Below are 11,254 nucleotides of genomic sequence, written 5' to 3' on the forward strand. Positions count from 1 at the left end.
TTCAGGAAGATGTATCCTTTTTACTCATTCAGAGGTTTTTTGTTTTGAGATACAATTAGGTGTTAATATTTAATTACTTTCATTAATCATCATTGTCCAGTCATCTGGAAGAATATGTATCTGGTAACACAAAATTGTTTCATTGGATTGGCTTATATTAGAATCTGCCTACTTTGAATTTATTTTTGAGGTGACTTTTCAAAATGTTATATTATAACTATATAGAACAGTCGGCTTTATTGTTACATAGTCACACATGCTCAAAACATAATTTGTTCATTTAATTCCCCAGTTCGTTTCCTCTCCCTCCCTCCCTTCCTCCTCTTGGTATCCTTGTATTACTCTATAGATATTTTAAATGTCCATCAGTAAAAAAATTTCATTTTAGTTGCATAAGCATTTTTGTCTCTTTCTTAACGTATATTTCTAGGCATTTTATTATTTGTGCACAGTGCTATTTTTATTTATTTTGAACTGCTTATTGGTAATTAAAGGGCAGTTTTGTGCATTTACTTAATATCTAATTATATTCCTATATTTTTTCTTAGTTTGTAAGATTGATTTGGTATGGAACAGGATCTGCAAATCATTCCCCTGCTGGTATTTTCACCACTTATTTTGCTTTACTGAAACACATGAGTATATTATTGGTCCAGGCAAGTTAAAATTGTATGCAGTCACTTGCAACTGATATAATCTTGACAAATACAAAACTAATGTTCTTGGAAAATGCATGGTGGCTAAATTCGTGAGGAACAATTCATACACTATCTCAGCATCTTAAGGATGGACTATGCCTTTTTACCTGTAGCTCTGTCTTCTGGCCTGATCAGTATACTCTGAGGCATAATCCTATTCTCTCCCAGGCTGCTAGGTGTTGGAGAGGTTCTTCTCTTCACCTGTGGATACATGACCTCATGCTCATTCTAAAAGCCTGGGGGACTGTGCCTTCAGGCATGTTAAAGCTAGGTATATGTTTCAGCTCTCGGGGAGACCAAGCAAGGAGATACATGTTGCAGGATCTTAAAAAGCTGAGTCATTCAACAGGCTTTTCTCCCTTTTACCCTCTATGAGCACTGTGCCAATCACCAGGAGGCACTGCCTGTGCTCTTGCCCTCTGCCCTGGGGTGGGGCCCTGCACTTTCCTGAACCCACAGTGAGGTCAGGGTGGCTCACCTAGAGGGTTTTAGGAGTCAGAATCTGTATATGATTTTCTGTCACCATCATTTAGGAATGCCTATAATACATGGAACCATATACAGTTTCAAATATGTTTGGTTTTTTATATAACATTCATATTTTAAAAATAAAATATTTTATTATATATGTATATATATTAAAGGATACATATGGATTCAAACTTTAATAGATTGGGTGACTATATACATTTATAAATATAAATGTACAGTAAGCACAATTCTCAAAGAAGAATTAAGATCTCAGAGGGCCCTTTGGTTAAGAGCCTGGGTAGGGCACAGGTATAACTAAAAATTTCCATCCATAGAGCTATAGAGTATGTGTTTAAAATTGGCAGATGTCCCTTGGGAAAGCATTCAGTATTTGTATTGCTGAAGAATAGGTGTCATAGTCTTAGCAGCATAGATTTTGTGAGAAGGAAACATTGATGATAGTGGGAATTTGTATGTATGTTCCTGAATCCTTGTTAGCTGTGTTTGGGAACATGGTGTCAAGTCTCTCTGGCAATAATGGTGATATCAAGAGTCTGGCATCATAGAAGACCTCTAATTCCTCCATGCAGAGGGATGTCTGTTAATTGCACTTCTGTAGAGGAGCAAACTAGTGCTGGCCTCACCGTTCTGCCATCTTGAGTCTCCTGTACAGTTACTCGCTTAAAGTCAATTTTGCTTGATAAACTTATAGCTATCTCTACTTTCTCTTAGTTTTCATTGTGTAGGACATCTTGTTGGAATTCTGTTTGCTTTTAAACGTTAAATTTTTGCTGCTTCTTATTTTATTTATGTGTTTCCCGAATTTTCCAAAAAGTTCTACCCATGTGACTTTGTAGTTTGCTGACTTTTCTGAACATTATTCTGAATTCTTTTTCAGCCATGATCTAGTATTTCATTTCTTTAGAATCAATGATTGCAACTTTATTAGTTTTTTGGGAGTTATCATGATTCATTTACTTAAATATTTTTTATTTCCCATTGGTGTGTGTGCATTTCAGGGTACAACTGCCTGCTCTGACATCCACTGGTTCTCTTGAGGCATAACTCTTTATTTACTGATTAGTCTATCCTGGGTGTTCTAAGGGTATCCTACATAAAGAACTATTAGCCATGGGGTTAGGGCTGTGACTCAGCAGTAGAGCGCTCGCCTAGCATGTGGAAGGCACTTAGTTTGATCCTCAGCACCACATAAAAATAAAAAATAAAAAATGTATTGTGTCCAACTACAACTAAAATTTTTTTAATTCTTAAAAAAGAAAAGAAATCTCAGCCATAAGCAGAAGATGTCAAGAGACCAACAAGTTTCATAGAAAATCAGAATTGAAGATTTGGGGAATAATGGGAATTGTGGACAAATTCTTGGTCAAGGGAAGCGATAGACCAGTAGATCCCTGCAACTTCATTCCCAGGGAGTGGATTTATATAGTGGTGGTTACAACCAAGGTGGCCTTCACCCAAGCAAGAATGCATTAGGTTTTATTGAGCTAGAATGAAAGATGCCAGGCACGTTCCTGGCTCTGGCAATGTTATGGTCTTGCATGACCCACTCCAGTGACAGCATAGTGGTTTTGTTTTTCTGTGGTATGCAGTGTAACTGTGCAGGAATGGCTAGGTTTATTCATCAGGCCAGGGTATGAATGAAGATGGCTGTGGTCATGTTATTCTGGCTCTCTATGCTGTGACTCTAGAGGATGAGCTAGTTACCACAATAGGCGGGCAGGCCTGTTGATCAATCTTCAGTCATGTGAGCCACAAGCCTTTGTTCTGACAGCAGGGGTGGTCCTTGCTGAGCTCCACTCTTTCGAAGCAATTATCTGGACTGTGCTACAAAGTGGGGCTTCTGGCTGAGAATTGCAGTGGCTTCTGGAGAGGAGGATTATATGATATATAACCCGGGTGGCCATTCTAGTCTTTGGGGTCTGCTGTTGGGCAGAGGGTACAGGCTGGGTTCTGAGGTTATTCAGAGTCCTTTCATAGGAAAGGTATGGCCTGAGGCTATGCTCATGCACAATTCAGGAATGCTTCTGTTTGAGAGTGGAGCCTTGGGTACCTTGTGGCTGGATGAATATTGGAGGTGTAGCAGGCCTAAATCCACACTTGTCTTAAATGCACAGAGATGGGAATCTCTCCAGGAGAGGTCTGTCATTGGCCCTGATTTTTTGCTGATTAGAGATACTGTTTGACTTTCTAATTGAAGGCATTGTAATCCCTTTGACAATTTGGAATCCAGAAAGTGGGACCATCCCTGTGTTGGTGAGGTGAATGTGGTGGGCATTGAGCTGGGCAGGAAAGAAACCATCTAGGACCGAAGCTAGGTTGAACTTCCCCTTGGGCTTTTTATGGCAACCAGCTCTGCTGGTCTGAGGTTCGCCTGTATCTGTGTTCAAGCATCTTAGCTGACAGCAACACTGAAGGTCCAGCAAGGTGCACACGCTGGTCACCATGATCACCGCCTCCTCACTGCCATTTCCACCAGGGTTGCCTTTGAGGTGATAGTGAAGTGGGGTCCTGGAGGGATCATGGAATGCTAGGGTGCTGGGTGATGGCTGAATGTCTCCTTTCCTTCTGTGGAGCCATGTTCCAGGGAAAGCATCCTGTGTGGTGGTGTGGATGTCTGGGGAAGGAGGAGGGTTGGCGTTGTCAGAGTGAGACCTTCTTCCTCCCCTTCCAAGCCAAGTGTGACTCAGTTCTGCAGACTGGTTGGGTGGCCTCAGGCTTATGCCCAAGTGTTGGAGTGCCAAAAGATGTCCTGGTCTGAGGATGATTGTTCACTGAGCTTTCTGTGTGGAGGTGGGTTCTGAGACTCCAGATCACACGTTTTGCTGTTGTCACTCTCCTCCTTCTGATTTCTAAAAGATAATGATGTGTGAATGCCCCAGTTGCCCAGGGAAACGGTGATGCAGCCAGTGTCTAGTGAAATTTAGGGTCTTGACGGAACCACTGTGTGTTCCTTAGAAGGGTGATGCCCCTAGGTTGGTGGTGGAATCCCTCTCTTGACTCTCTTTGTGGTATTACTGGAGAAATGCCACTGTGCTCACCTGTGAATGTATGTAAACCTGCCTAATGTAGTTGAGTCCAGTGGAACAAACTGACCCTATGTATTCTCTCTGTGGAGGACATGGTGTGGATCCTGTGGAAGGAGGTTGAGAACATGAAGAATATATGTGCTGTGAGCACAAATAATGCTCACTAGAGTTTGGGAGAGAAGCACTTAATCTAATGATCCCTGAAGGAGATTCCACAGGTCATGGCCCACAACAGAACTCTAAATCTCTGGCTAGGTCATGAAATCATATGGAAAATCAAAGGCATTCAGCATGATACTGAGGCAAGCATTGACTAGGTGATGACCTACTGCTCTGGAGGTCAAGAGAAAGTGAGATATAATCAGTGATGAACCACAATTTCACTGTTAGGGAGCAGGTCGGGACTAAGACCCTTCCAGAAGTTCCTGTGAAGCTGGATCTCCCCACTTCATTCTTGCCGCAGTCCGGCTGCAGCAAAACAATCGGGGGGTGACGAACAACTTGTGTACATTGATACAGCAGGAGTGGGAGCCATTTATTGTAGGACCGGAGGGGTATATATACATTCCACACAGCTTATCTTAATTAACATAAACTAGATACAGCAGTCAACCAATAAGGAATCTCCACACTTAATGGCTCGCTGGAGTTACTTCACAAACCACTCCCTCTGGCAAAATGCCAGGCGCCATCCTGACTTGTTTACCGACCCTAACACATTCTCAACAAAGAGTCTCCAAATTTTACTTTTAGACAAATTCCAAAATGCAATGTTTGTTAAGATTTGCCTTTTAATCCTTACAGATGACCAAGTCCCTACCCATTGCTTAGTCATTCTGTGACTAAAGTCATATTGTGTTACAGGGCACATGTTCCTATGAGACAAAGATCAGAAGCTATTCTAAACCTGGAAAACATACAAGCCTGGTATTTCAACAGTTGTTATTCATTAATCAAGGCTCTTCTGAGTAAATCATTGGCAGTGGGCATAATACATTTTTACTAATTCATGAATACACACTAAGTGCTGTGGTATTTAAGTGTCTGCACTTTTTCTGCCTGCTATATTCTGTGAGCTTTGTGTCCAAGCAGCTGGATTGTTGGGGGCTCAGCTATCCCATGGCTCCTGCTCTTTTGCCTGCCACCCTTCCTCTGTGTGTGTGTCTGCTGCTGGCATCTGGCTCTGCCCAGGCAGGCAAGCTGCTGGTGGTGCCCATGGATGGCAGCCACTGGTTTACCCTGCGGTCAGTGGTGGAGAAACTCGTCCACAGAGGACATGAGGTGGTTGTTGTCATGCCAGAGGTGAGTTGGCAACTGGGACAGTCACTGAATTTTACGGTGAAGACTTATTCAACTTCTTACACTCTGGAGGACTTGGACCAAGGATTCAACTTTTTTGTTGACACTCAATGGAAAACTCCAGAACAAAGTATGTATAGTGCAGCAATGGGTTCATCCAAAGCATTTTTTGACATCACTTTTTCACGGTGTAGGAGTTTGTTTAATGACAAGAAGCTAGTGGAATACTTACAGGAGAGCTCTTTTGATGCAGTGTTTTTGGATCCTTTTGATGTGTGTGGCCTAGTTGTTGCCAAGTACTTTTCACTTCCATCCGTGGTCTTCGCCAGGGTAATGTTTTGCCATTTTCTTGAAGATGGTGCACAGTGCCCCAGTCCTCTGTCTTTTGTTCCTAGATTTTTCTTGATGTCCTCAGATGCTTTGAGTTTCATGGAGAGAGTAAGGAACCATCTAATCTACTTGGAAGAGCATTTATTTTGTCCTTATTTTTTCCAAACTGCCTTGGAAGTTGCCTCTGAAATTCTCCAAACCCCTGTCACAATAGGTGAGCTCTTCAGCCAAATATCCATTTGGTTGTTAAGAACTGACTTTGTTTTGGACTATCCCAGACCTGTGATGCCCAACATGGTCTTCATTGGCGGAATCAACTGCCACCAGAGGAAGCCACTATCCAAGGTATGTTGTCTCTTCTTTAGCACACTGAGAACCATTTGGCCTTGAATGTTAAAAAGAGAAACTTTTCTCAACAGTGACTTGTTATTTACATGTGTCATACTTGGTGTCTCTTTCTGGTTTCATGAATTATTTTTTTTAATTTATTTAACTATAGGTTTGCAAACATTAGAATTCTAACCTCATTGATCCATGCATATATGCAATTGATATAATTGTATATAATATTATGGTCGTATTTTTTTCTATTTTTTTCAGGTCACATTTTAATATATACCTACACTGGCAAAACATTCCTTTATTTAATACTATATTTCCTCCTATAGAAAAGTGCTCTTGGGCTGGGGCTGGGGCTCAGCGGTAGAGCGCTCACCTAGCATGTGCAAGGCCCTGGGTTCGATCCTCAGCACAACATAAAAATAAATAAATAAAATAAAGGTTTTGTGTCCAACTACAACTAAAAAAAAATATTTTAGAAATAAAATAAAGAAAAGTCCTCCAGTACTTTTCTGCATCTTCTCAATTTCTTGATAATTTTCATGTACATGAAGATCTCTAATACAAAATTTATATCTACTTTTAAAAAATAGTGTGCAATAATAGACTTGACATCGTGTACTTGAGCTTGCATTTTTCATTTGCCAACAGTTATTTGACATGTTCAGCAGCCAGTGTGTATGGATGTAACGTTTTCATTTGTTGATAGCATTAAAATCTTTACTTTGTATCTTTCTTACTTTACCCAACCAATGGTGATAGATAATGAAGCCTTTTCTCCTTTTGACTTTATGAACAGAAGTTTTGTAAGCATTTAAAATATTTTCTTTGCCTTCAAATATTTCCTTGTTTTTGCTTTTATCTCAGGAGGCCAGCATCGTAGGCATAGAGTTGCTGAGTTTGATGGTATGCATATGTCACATGTGTATACCCACATTGTGGTTATAGTTTTGCCATACTTTTCTAGCATCAGATGTCAAACTTTAAAAATTTGTTAACTTTAACAAATTTATAATTTTAAAATGTGGTAATTTTCTGGGAAAAATACTATGTGTATCTCCTGCACTTTTTACATTCTATTTTCATAGATATATTGGCCATTTGCATATCCTCATTTGTAAATTACATATTCACATTTGTTAATACTTTTAAACAGGGCCTTTTGCTTTTTTATAATGAATTCCTATAAAGTTCTTTTCTATTAGGAATATCAACACTTAACCTTTTTAAATATGTAGAGTGCAAATAACTTTTCATTGGCTGTTTTTTCATCTTTGTCACACAGTATTTTTACTTAAAAACTTTTTTTTTAAGTTGTAAATGGACAACATGCCTTTATTTTATTTGATTATTATCATGTGGTGCTAAGGATCAAACCCAGTGCCTCACAAGTGTTAGGCAAGTGCTCTGCCACTGAGCTACAGCCCCAGACCCCAGTGTTTTCCCATTAAGTAGTTAAATTATTTAACTTCCATTTACTGGTTTCTGAATTTCAAATTGCTTACATCTTTCAGGTCTAGCATATATAAACAATAAAGTCCTCCAATACCGATGACATTATTTTTAGTGAGATCTTTAATTTATACACAATAAGGTTCTAATTTTAATTATTTTCTCAAAGTATAGTCCATTGTCCCGCAACTTTTAGAATAATTCCATTCTTTATCTATGGAATTGAAATTTATCTTTATCAAGTTTCAATTTTCTATGTTCTTTGTATCTGCTTCTGAACTCTGTTTTGTCCTACCAACTTATTTACCCATCCATGCTGTGATACCATGTTTTGATTAAGTAACTTTTTAGTAAGTTTTAATATCTGTAAGTCAATCCTTATAGTTATTATTTTTATTTCTGAATTTCTCATAATGTATTCTCCTTCATATAATTGAAAATTATTTTGTTTCATTCTAAGAAATAAAAACAAACCATTAGGGACTCTCTTAATATTACATTAAATATTCTTCTGGTTAAAAAGTGATTGACATGCTTTGCTTTTTGCTTTTGTCCTCTTGTTTAGGATAATGTAATACATTTAATTTATTCACATATATTCTTTAATGCCCCCTTGGTAAAAAGTCATATTATTTATGTAAGCATTTTTCTTAAAATATATTCCCAGGCATTTTGCTATCTTTGAAACATTTTTCCCCAGGCAATTTCTATTTCCATTTTTGTAGTGTTTGTTGGTAAAGTGCATCTTTGGATTTTCTTCATTTATGTTGTATGTACTCATATTTCTAATTTCTCTTATGATTTCTTGAGATTCTGCCTCTGCAAGTAATTTGTTCCATGATTTTTGTACTACTTGTGTTAGTCAGCTTCATGTTACTGTTATGAAATACCCAAGGCAATTAACCTATTTAGAGAAAAGATTTGTTTTTGGCTACTGGGTCTAAAGTTTTCAGTCTCACATTGAGTGGTCCCATCACTTTGTATCTCTGGTTTGAGTGGTACATTGTGGAAGTCTTTGTGGGGTAAACTATGCACCTCAGGAGCCTGGATGCAAAGAGCAAGATATGAAGGGGCTGGCATTCCACAATGCCCTTCAAGTACACACCCCAATGACCTAAGGACCTCCCTTGAGCTCCCCCACTGCTCTAAGGTTCTATCACCTCCCAAGAGCATCACCATGGGGGCCAAGCCATTAACACTAGATCTTTAGGATTCAAACCAAAGAATGACTTATTTTGTTTATTGGAGCATATATTTCCAAACACTGTGTAATGAAACAGCATGTCTAGGCAGTTTAAATTGGGATTCAATCATTGAGACTTGTAAAATCCTGACCAATACAAGAATTAATAATATTGGTATGTACATAGTAATAAATGTTCCATACCTGATGTCTCACTTCAGTTTTTTATGGATGGATTATTCATTTCTATTGGCTATTGTACCATCTTCCATGTTCAAAAGACCTTATAGCAGAATCAGATTCTCTTGACATATTTTTAGGGGTTTAGTGAGAATCTTTTCAGCCTACTGATGGGTTATTTGGAATGGGTTGAGGAGGATAACTTCCTTCCCTGGAGGTTCATTGGACAACTCTGTGGTTGGGCTGGGACACCCAGGTTAGGGACTCAAGGTAGGATGATTTTCCTTCATGCTTCAGAAGGTAAGGAGCTCAACTTTGTGAGTATTCTGTGGGATTGTCAGATACCTCTGATCAAGTGCTGCAACAGGCAGCAACTGTGGTACCACCAAGATCTTTTCTGAGCCCTATGACCTCTGCCTCCTTTTTTGTTTCTACCTGACCACAAGTAGATTAGACATTGCCGCAGTCTGGCTGGACAAAATAACCGGGAGGTGACAAGCAACTTGAAGGTTGAAGGGGGAACTGCTTTATTGGAGACAGCAGAGGTATATATACCTAACTTATTACACACAGCTTGACTCAATTAGCATCATCCAGATACAGCAGTCAGCCAATAAGGAATCCCCACCATCTTAATGGCTCAGTGGCATTGCCTCACAAACCACTCCTCCTGGCAAACTGCCAGGCACCATCTTGACTTGATTGCGGCTCCCAACATCTCCCCACTTTTGTTTTATTAAACAACAAGTATGTGGTTTAGGGACTGTGCCTGTTTTAGGTTGTCCAATACTACATATGGTCCTTACCTGTCATTGGATGGTCTGACCTCAAATCGTCAGCCTCCTGGCTTAGGTTGGTACCATTGTAATTGGATCTTACTCGTCTTTGACTACCGGCCCAATATATTTAGCCATACTTGTGGATCTGTGTAATCTATACAAACACCATAAACAACCTGCCACAAGCAGAAGGAGGAGAATACAAAATGCCACAATACCAAGCCATTGATGGCTCCAAGTGAAAAGCCCTTGGAAAAATTGTACCACCAATGACACTGTCAGCAAAGATACCCTGGTACTATTACAATTTGTTGTATCAATAGATTAGCTCATGATGCATATAAGTGATACACAGTCCAGGCAAGTTCTGTAAGCAGCTTAAAGCAGAGGAATCTATTAATATGTCTATTTCTTCTTAAAGTAAATCCACTCTTTGGTTGAGCATCAGAATTCCATTTTTAAGATGATCATTAATAATGTTTTGTATTTGTAAAGCTTGTGCTACTTGTTGAGTTACATTATTCATTGATGCAGCAGTTTATACAGTTTGTGTGATAGCTATTGCAGAAGCTGCTGCAGCAGCAGCAGAAACAGCAACAGCTGTGATGATGGTAGCTGTAATTCCGAAGTCTCATTTGGTTTTCAGTAATACTGGAAATTCTTCTATTTTTGTATGGGTTTGAAGGTATTCCCACAAGTAAGCCTCAAGGTTTTTACATTTGAAATAGGCCTCAGTGGTGCTCATTATTCATTAGCCTCCAGGTGTGGGAGAACCATTGTTGCAGATGTAAGGATAGCTAAACTGGAGTTCTGGATATTAGCTGTTATGGATTTGAGCGAAATCATCTTCTTTTTGGTCTGTAGAAATCGCTTTAGTTAGTCTCTCTGGAATCTGACTTGATTGCAGCCCCAACAAGACATACCTTTCCATGTTCTCTGTGAGAAGAGACAAAAATGGGCTTCTTGGGAAGCTTCTTGCAGTGTTAGGATAGCTGGATGACTGTCTTTCTCTTTTCCCCAAGAAAATCCTTCACAACTGGTGATGTGCCAATTTGGGGTAGGCAGTGGGGTAGCACAATTGGAGTGAAAACATTCTTTTTTTACCCTTCTAATTTGGACTTTATTAAGTTCTGTGGACCATAAACATGTTTCAGGCTTCTTTCTAAGTTCTGGGGTTTACAAAAGGCTGTTCTAGACAGTGGGTAGATACAGGGTGAACATTCTTCAAGGGGGAGGGGCGCCTGAGTTGTCCTAAATTTCCTTCTTGCAGACATCACTCTAATCATTTTTATTTCTCAAGGACAATCATCTGAAAGTGCCCAAGTGACAAAGGTAATGGCTGATGAAACAAATGTCGAAGAACAGTTACGGTCCTGGAAGAAGCCATCATATGTTCTAACTAGGACGATAGACCTAGGTTGGCTGTAGAATTCCTCTCTAAATGCTTTTCAGGGTGTTCTCTGAAAAGGACCACCA

The 11,254-nt window shown here is 39.4% G+C and overlaps 1 protein-coding gene across 2 annotated transcripts in view; it reads left to right on the forward strand.

Moving 5' to 3' along the window:
• The window catches only part of LOC113187913 (UDP-glucuronosyltransferase 1A6), a 112,623-nt gene that overhangs the window by 11,999 nt on the left and 89,370 nt on the right, over positions 1-11,254 (forward strand). Inside the window, exon 1 of one of the 2 annotated variants that reach the window (XM_077791170.1) lies at positions 5,252-6,190. The exons of the other annotated variant lie outside the window; for it this stretch is intronic. Coding sequence (XP_077647296.1) covers positions 5,336-6,190 — 855 coding nt within the window. The 5' untranslated portion in view covers positions 5,252-5,335. Of the gene's footprint in view, positions 1-5,251; positions 6,191-11,254 lie in introns of those variants that run through there. 2 annotated transcript variants of the gene reach the window in all.

The sequence above is a fragment of the Urocitellus parryii genome, chromosome 1, assembly GCF_045843805.1.
Source record: "Urocitellus parryii isolate mUroPar1 chromosome 1, mUroPar1.hap1, whole genome shotgun sequence".
Lineage (NCBI taxonomy): Eukaryota > Metazoa > Chordata > Mammalia > Rodentia > Sciuridae > Urocitellus > Urocitellus parryii.